At 45.4% G+C, this 8381-nt stretch overlaps 1 protein-coding gene across 1 annotated transcript; it reads right to left on the bottom strand.

Moving 5' to 3' along the window:
* Window positions 1-3803: 3803 nt before the first annotated feature.
* Window positions 3804-7543, bottom strand: aard (alanine and arginine rich domain containing protein). Its single transcript, XM_080183626.1, has 2 exons — window positions 7264-7543; window positions 3804-4903 (listed from the first exon to the last, which is right to left on the bottom strand). The coding sequence occupies exons 1-2, from the start codon at window positions 7468-7470 to the stop codon at window positions 4676-4678; spliced, it is 435 nt and encodes a 144-aa protein (XP_080039752.1). The 5' UTR covers window positions 7471-7543; the 3' UTR covers window positions 3804-4675.
* Window positions 7544-8381: the final 838 nt, after the last annotated feature.

Genomic DNA, 8381 nt, shown 5'->3' with positions numbered 1-8381 from the left:
CTATTCATGTATCTATCCAGATGTCTCTTGAACACCACCCTCTGTGTGGAAAAACTTGCCCCTTATATCTCTTATAAACTTTCCCTCTCACTCTCAACTTATGCCCTTGAGTAATTGGTCCTTCAACCCTGGGAAAAAGACTCTGACTGTCCACTCTATCCTGTTATAATTTTGTAGACCTCTGTCAGGTCCTCCCCCACCCCCCTCATCCTTGACGGTCCAATGAAAATAATCCAAGTTTATTCAACCTTTCTTCATAGTCCATATCCTCCAAATCAGGCGACATCCTGGTAAATCTCTTTTGCGTCCTTTCTAATGCATTAACATCCCTCCGGTAGTGTGGCGACCAGAATTGTACACAATACTCCAAATGTGGCCTAACCAAAGTCTTAGACAGCTGCAACATGATTTTCCAATTCCTATACTCAATAGTCCTACCAACGAAAGACCAGCATGCCATACACATTCCTGACCACCTTGTCCACCTGAGTTGCCACCTTCAGAGAACTGTGGATCTGCACGCCCAGATCCCTCTGTATGCTAAAAGATCCCTCCGTACTCTATTTCCGAGCAAGCACAGATGCTGCCTCACCTGCTGAATTTTTTTTCCAGCATATCCTGTTTTGTTTCAGATTTTCAGCATCTGCTGGAATCCGCAGTATGTCACTTTTATTTTGCTGACATTTCCTATAATCCAGATATCCATCAACAAGTTGAGTGGGTGGGCAAATGCATGGCAAATGCTGCATAATGTGGATAAATGTGGTAGCAAAAACGGGAGGGTAGATTATTATCTGAATGGCTAGAGAGTGAGAGAGGGGAATGTGCGACAAGACCTGGGTGTCCTCTTACATCAGTCACTGAAAGTAAGCATGCAGGGTCATCAGGTGGTAAAGAAGGCAATTGGTACATTGAACTTCATAGCACAGCAGCAGGGATATCTTGCTGCAGTTATACAAGGTCTTGATGAGACCACACCTGGAATATTGGGTGCAGTTTTGGTCTCCTTATCTGAGGAAGAATGTTCTTGTTATAGAGAGAGTGCAGTGAAGGTTTACCAGACTGATTCCTGGGACTAGAGGACTGACCTACGAGGTGAAATTGAGTCGGTTAGGATTATATTCGCTGTCGTTTAGAAGAATGGGGAGGGATCTGATAGAAACCTATAAAATTCTAACAGGAGCAGACAGAGTGTTCCTGAGGACAGGGGAGTCCAGAACCAGAGGTCACAGTCTGAGGAGAAGGGGTAGACTATTTACGACTGAGACGAGGAGAAATTTCTTCATCCAGAGAGCGGTAAGTTTTTGGAATTCACAAAAAGTAGTTGATAAAAAATACATTGTATGTTTTCCAGGAGTTAGATGTAGCTCTTGGGGATTAAGAGATCAAAGGATAAGGGGTGAGTGGGAGCAAGTTACCGCCTTGGATGATCAGCATGATCATAATGAGGGTTGGTTCAGGCTCAAAGGGCTGAATGGCCTACTCCTGCCCCTATTTTCTGTGTAACTGTCCAAGAAAGAGACATTAAAAATCTGAAGTACGGAATATTGAAACAATGGCTGCCGTAGACATACCCGGCCAAAATCTCTTGGAAATACACAATTTAGGTGAAAGCTGCCAGGCAGGAGGGATATGTTGCAAGTGACACACGGGGGTGGAATCTCTCTGTTCCGGCCACACAGCAATCATAGAAGGTGGAGGGGGAGGGGATGTGGGGGTGGGTGGTTGGACGATGCATTGGCCCGTTTAACTCAGGTGGGATTTTCTGGTTCTGGGGCAAATGTGGCCGGAAAATCCTGGTCATGCAGTGCCAGGAAAGACCTCAGCAGAAGAACAAAGAACAACACAGCACGGGAAACAGGCCCTTCGGCCCAACGAGCCCGCGCCGCCATTTTAACATTGTGAGTGCCCTCCTCTACCTATGACCTTTGTCTACGCCTATTGGGGAAGATTGAGGGAAGACTAATGTAAGGACAATTTGAAGGAAGCTAAGGCTGGCTCTCTCTCCCTCTGACTCTTTTGGAATAAGCATGTCACTCAGTTTGAAAAGCCATCGCAACCAGAAACCTACCAGTGAACTGAGATCTCACAATAACATCTCCTACATCTGACTGCATCCAAGAAACCAACTAACCTAAATCAGCCAGAACATTTCTATGCCTCAAAGATCATTAAAGAATATTTAACTGTACATTCTTTTACCTTTTTTATTCGACTCTAAATCCCGTTATTTGATACCTGTTTATGTGTGTGTGTGTGTGCGCATGTGTGTGTGTATTTGGGTGTATGTGCACAAGTGATTGCATGAGGGCCCAATGCTTCACATCATCTTTTTATTATCTTTCCCAGATTTAGCGGTTGATACATTTTCTCTTTCTTTGACTCAAGAAAATCTTGTTTGATTGGCTTCATATTGCTCATTGATCAAATAGTGAAATACTTCCTGATTAAATCTTTGTCACGAGCAACCGAGGAGATTGAATGGAGTAGGACCAGTTCACACCTTCTCAACTGGTCATTATAAAATCTGTATCAAACAGATTGCCAATCTACTATCACCACTTCAAGCAAGTCATTGAATCCTCACATGTAATTGGAATAGGTAAACACTGATACTTTCAAGTTGTTACTCTCTTTGGAAATGTTTATATAGAAGATTAAAATAAAGCATGAACCAAGCTGTTCAAGATTCTTAGCGATATACTAGTTGATCTCCTCTGACGTCTACTTGAGTCTCGACCAAGCATAAGAAGCATCTTTAGAGGATGTTGTTAGTGTGAGAAGTTGACATAGGCAGTTTCCATTATAAACACAGAATTGACAGTGGAAAGGATTAAAGTAAGTATACACAGATGTAAGATTTTACAGATAGATACATTTGTTTGTTGGTGGTATACATGAGCCTGGACCTGTACCAAAAGCGCTTCATTACAGACAGGAGGTAAGATGGGATGGGTAATCCAAAATAAAACTGTAGTTTCTACCAATAGTTTGCAGTTTTCTCATTTCGTACTTTTCACGTTCTAATACCGTTTTCTTTCCAGTAAAACAGTGAAGTAACAGCACTGCCCAGTCCTGAACATCCACCTTTGCATCGAGTTGACACTCATGTCACTGACAAGCACTGTCAAACTCGTGCTTTGTGGCCGTATACTGTCTCCAACAACAGCAGTTTTGCACTTCATGCTGTATTAAAGGAGTTGGCTCTTCATCTTGTTCAAAATAGTTAAACTGTTTTGGGTGAGGTGTCTAAATGGATATAAAATTGAGTTGTTTTTCAAACTGGAGGCCTGTGACCAGCGGTTTGCCTCAGGGATCAGTGCTGAGTCCATTGTTATTTGTCATTTATATGAATCATTTGGATGAGAATATAGGAGGCATGGTTCGTAAGTTTGCAGATGTCACTAAGGTCGGTGGCATTGTGGAAAGTGAGAAAGGTTATCTCCATTTGCAATGGGATCTTGATCATTGGGCCAGTGGACTGACAAATGGCAGATAGAGTTTAATTTAGACAAATGCAAGATGATGCATTTTGGTAGACTGAACCAGGGCAGGACTTACTCAGTTATTGGTGGGGCACTGGGGAGAGTTACAGGACAAAGAGATCGAGGGGTACATGTTCATAACTCCTTGAAAGTGGAGTCACAGGTGGACAGAGTGGTGAAGAAGGCATTCGGCATGCTTGGTTTCATTGGTCAGAGCACTGAATACAGGAGTTGGGATGTCTTGTTGAAGTTGTACAAGACATTGGTAAGGCCACATTTGGAATACTGTGTGCAATCCTGGTCACCCTGTTACAGAAAGGATATTATTAAACTAGAAAGAGTGCAGAAAAATTTACTAGGATGCTTCCAGGCCTTGATGGATTGAGTTATAAGGAGAGGCTGGATCGACTGGGGTTTTTTCCTCTGGAGCGTAGAAGGCTGAGGGGTTAGGTTTAGCATTAGGGTTAGGATTTCTAGACCTCTTATGGGGATCTATAAAATAATAAGGGGCACAGATCTGCTAGACAGTCAGTATCTTTTCCCAAAGTTAGGGGAGTCTAAAACTGGAGGGTGCAGGTTTAAGGTGAGAGGGGAGAGATACAGAAGTATCCAGAGGGGCAATTTTTTCTCGCAGAGGGTGGTGAGTGGCTGGAACAAGCTGCCAGAGGTATTAGTAGAGACGGGTACAATTTTGTCTTTTAAAAAGCATTTAGGTAGTCACATGGGTACAGTGAGTATAGAGGGATATGGGCTAAATGCGGGCAATTGTGATCAGCATAGGGTTTTTAAAAAAAGGGTGGCATGGACAAGTTGGGCCGAAGGGCCTGTTTCCATGCTGTAAACCTCTATGACTCTAAAATTATACTGCAGGACGGACATTGCAAAACAATATAAACACAGTGAATGTGCCAGACTGACACCGGGGGCACAGGATGCAAATAACACCGACATTTCCCTTTTTGTCTGGGAAGGTCTGTGCCAGAATCTGAAACATCTTTGAGCCATTTGTAATACCACAGAAGTTATGTACTAAAGCTCTTTAATTCGATCAGCTTTCTTTATATGAGTTATAACATTACTACAACTCCAGCATCTATTAATAAAGTAAAATCAGATGAAAGTCTGGTTTTCATAATATTGTTCTTTGACCCAGAGTGTAACTTGGTGTGAAACACATTTAACTCAGACCATTAACTCGACATGAAATCCCTTTCCTTTCTGCTCTTAGGGAAGAGCATTTCCTGCTCTACTTCCTCGCCCTCTTGTCCACAAGCTTGAAGTTCAAGATCGGGGGTCTCTGGTGGAGATCTGCTGCCCAGATTCTTGGACCATTCCTGTTCACTCCTTAGTTTCTGAATCTCACTGTTTAACTCCAGCAAGGTTTTTGCCAGCTCCCGATCCTGGGAACGCATCTCCAGCTGCAAATCAAAGAGATGATACAGCCACTTCTGACCATGTGCATATTCAGAGCTATCGATATTTAAAAGCTTTGGTACCTCATTTGGGATAAACCTGCATTACCTTGATTTGGGGCTTCCCATTACTGTGGATCTGGTTTGAAAAATCACATTATCACGCTCATTACCAACTCTCGATGGCCAACCTCCATTAACACCCGTTCACAGAAGCACAGAAAAAGGCCACTGCCTCTCCGAAAGAGCATCTTACCAAGGCCCACCACGTAAACCCCCTGCATTTACCCTGCAAATCCACCTAACCTACAAATCTTTGGACAGTGGGGGCAATTTAGCACGGCCAATCAATCTAACCCGCACATCTTCGGACTGTGGGAGGAAACTGGAGCACCCGGAGGAAACCCACGCAGACACGGGAGAAGGTGCTAACTCCACACAGTCACCCAAGGTGGAAATTGAACCTGGGCGCCTGACACAAATCAGCACTCAGACAAGTCACAACAACCTACATTTATTTTGCTTCAACACAATAAAATAAACCCCCCAAGTTTCTTTACATGAGCAAAGTTTGAAACCAATAAGAGGTATTCAGGCAGGCGAATGAAAGTTTGATCAAAAGGATAGGGTTTGAGGAGCATCATAAAGTGGGAAAGTAGAGATGTTTAGAGGGGAGGGTGACTCCAGAGCTTGGGTCTTGGCAGCTGGAGATACAGCTACCAATTGTGGACTGAAAAAAGCAGGAATGTGGATGTATCAGAGCACTGCGGGGTTAGAGAAGATTGCAGAGATAGGGAGGGGGAAGGCCATGGACTGATTCGAAAATGAGAGTTTTCAAATTGAGGCGCCGCTTAACTCGGAGTCAGAGCACCCAATGATGTGTGAATGGGACAATGGCAGCAGAGTTTTGGATGATCTCAAGTTCATGGGGCACAGAGTGTGGGAGGCTGGCTAGGAATGCATTGGAATAGTGGAGTCTGTATGTGAACAAAGGGGATGAGGGTTTCAGCAGCAGATGAGCCACAGGCAGGATTAGAGTCAGATAATACTAATGGAGGGGAAACAGGTGATCATAGTGATGCTTATGTTGGGGTCAAGATTTTGAACAGTCTCTTTCAGCCTCACAGCCAGGGGACAGGGATCGAGTCCACAAGGAGGCAGTGAGGCTGTGGTGTAGTGTGAAGACAGTAGCTTCAGTCTTCTCAATAATTACTCGGGATAAATTTCTGCTCACCCAGTACTGGATGTCAGACAAGCAGTTTGACCATTTAGCAGAAGGGTTCAGGGAGGTGGTACTGAGGCAGCGAGCTATCTGCAAACACATTCAATCCACTTAGAGGAAAAAGCAACTCATTTAAAACAAATAAAACCAGAGAAAGGGTGTGCACTTAGGAAGGGAAAAATAATTCTAAAGGAAAATCGTTCAGATTCTTTGCAGCTGGTATAAGAGTGGGTGACATTAGAAAAAGAAACTGCTGGATAAACTCGGCAGGTCTGGCAGCAGCTTTGGAGAGAGAGACAGAGTTCGCCTTTCCAGTCCCTATGACTTTTGTGTGGAAGCAGGAGTTGCTCGCTGGACTGGAGGGGAGAATTTACCTCTGCCCTCTCAACAGCTGGTACATCTCCAATGGTAACAGGATGCCAGCACAAACCACAGAATCACAGCACAGCCCAAAACAGAGAGATTGGGAGGCAATTTGAGTTCTGGGGTGATGGAGGTTTGATTTGATGCATTGTCACATGTATCAGCATAACAGTGAAAAGTATTGTTTATGGCATGCTATACAGGCAAAGCATACTGTTCATAGGGTACACAAAGTGCCTCACAGCACCTGGGACCCAAGTTCAATTCCGGCCTCGGGTCACTGTGCGGAGTCTGCACATTCTCTCCGTGTCTGTATGGGTTTTCCCCGGATGCTCCGGTTTCTTCCCACAGCCCAGAAGATGTGCAGGTTAGGCTGACTGGCCATGCTAAATTGCCCCTTAGTGTCAAGGGGGTGAGCAGAGTAAATATGTGGGGTTATGGGGAATGGGACCTGGGTGGGATTGTTGTCCCTTCAGGGCCGATGGGCCAAATGGCCTCTTTCTGCAGTGTAGACTCTATGATTCTCCATGGGGAGGATAGGAGAGGAAGCAGAATGTAGTGTGACAGTCAGAGCTGGGGTGTGGAGAAAGAGCAGCTTAATACAAGAGAGGTCCATTCAAAAGATAGGTTCTTGAGTCGCTTGATACAGTGACCTGAGAGTTTTGTATCTTTTTCCTGAGGGGAGAAGGTGGAAGAGAGGATTTCTGGGGGGGGGTGCCTTGATTATAAAGATCAGCTCAATATCAGGAGTGGGGGTTAAAGAACCGAAGCTTTTTCTCACCAGTTCTGTCCGGAGCCAGGTGATGGCACCGTCGATTTTGGCTCTGCGGAGTTCCTCGTCCACTCGGGGGTTGGTCCTGCGGAGGGTGCAGGAGCCGGGGTGCTGGCACTGAGCAGAGGGTGCCCTGAAGGCGCTCAGCAGCCTGTTCTTGATATCCTCCAGCAGCTTGCTGGACAGACAGTCCTCCTCCGGGCTCTCATTGCTCATCTTCTTTCACAGAGTGACGGCCGGAGACTGCGGCTGGAGCTGGCCATGCAGACAGTCCACACTCCCCCGGGCCAGTGCGAGTCAGATGCAGCATGGCATTGGAGTCACTCTCCGGAGTCTGCCCCCTCCCCTCCAGCCGAGACAGCTTTAACTCTGGTTTGCACCCAGAGGGAAGGGTTTGTTTGATCTGTTCCCACTGTAGCAATCCGCTTTGTAAGTGGTTACTATGGGAAAGCCTATTGTACTCACTGCCCAGATGGTCCGCTGCACTCACCCAAGAGGGGGAGAGAGAAAAGAGTTGGCAGCTTCAAATAGAGAGGGAGGGGGGTGGGGGGAAAGGAGAGGGAGGGGGGGTGGGCGTCTCCAACCACAATGGACAGTCACAGTGTTCACTCAGACAAAACTCCCAGCCCAAGCTCCCAGTTACTTCCAGACAGACACCAGTCTCTGCAGTGGATGGGAATGATGTGGAGATGCCAGTGTTGAACTGGGGTAAACACAGTAAAAAGTCTGACAACACCAGGTTTAAGTCCAACCGATTTATTTGATGGTAAACTCACAAGCTTGCGAGAGTTTAACTCTTCACAAGAAGAATTTAACCTTGTGAAGGGTTAAACTCTCGAAAGCTTGTGAGTTTACCATCAAATAAATCGGTTGGACTTAAACCTGGTGTTGTCAGACTTTTTACTGTGGATGGGGAGCTTGCATCGGAACCACATCAACACAAATACATCAAATCCAACCAAGTTCTGAGACTTGTATCCTGTTGCTGGGGGAAGCAAGCTCATGGTTCAGCTCCTAAGCAGGGGTTAGGTGGGTATATTTGAGTGATTGCTTCGAGCTGCTGATTTTTCTCTCTGTGTGTAGAAAGCCCAGTCTGATGTCCAGCTCTCTCTGTGTTTGCTGCTGCT

Source organism: Carcharhinus amblyrhynchos, unplaced genomic scaffold, assembly GCF_965287045.1.
Source record: "Carcharhinus amblyrhynchos unplaced genomic scaffold, sCarAmb.v2.hapA chromosome_353, whole genome shotgun sequence".
In the NCBI taxonomy this organism is placed as follows: Eukaryota; Metazoa; Chordata; class Chondrichthyes; order Carcharhiniformes; family Carcharhinidae; genus Carcharhinus; species Carcharhinus amblyrhynchos.
This window is presented reverse-complemented; position numbering and strand designations above follow the sequence as displayed.

Bases quoted from the DNA above. Each gene is read 5' to 3' on its own strand.
- aard (XM_080183626.1), bottom strand. From the start codon at position 7,470: ATGAGCAATGAGAGCCCGGAGGAGGACTGTCTGTCCAGCAAGCTGCTG. The intron at 4,904-7,263 runs GTGAGAAAAAGC...TTTGATTTGCAG, and splicing joins CCTGGCTCCGGACAGAACTG to CTGGAGATGCGTTCCCAGGA.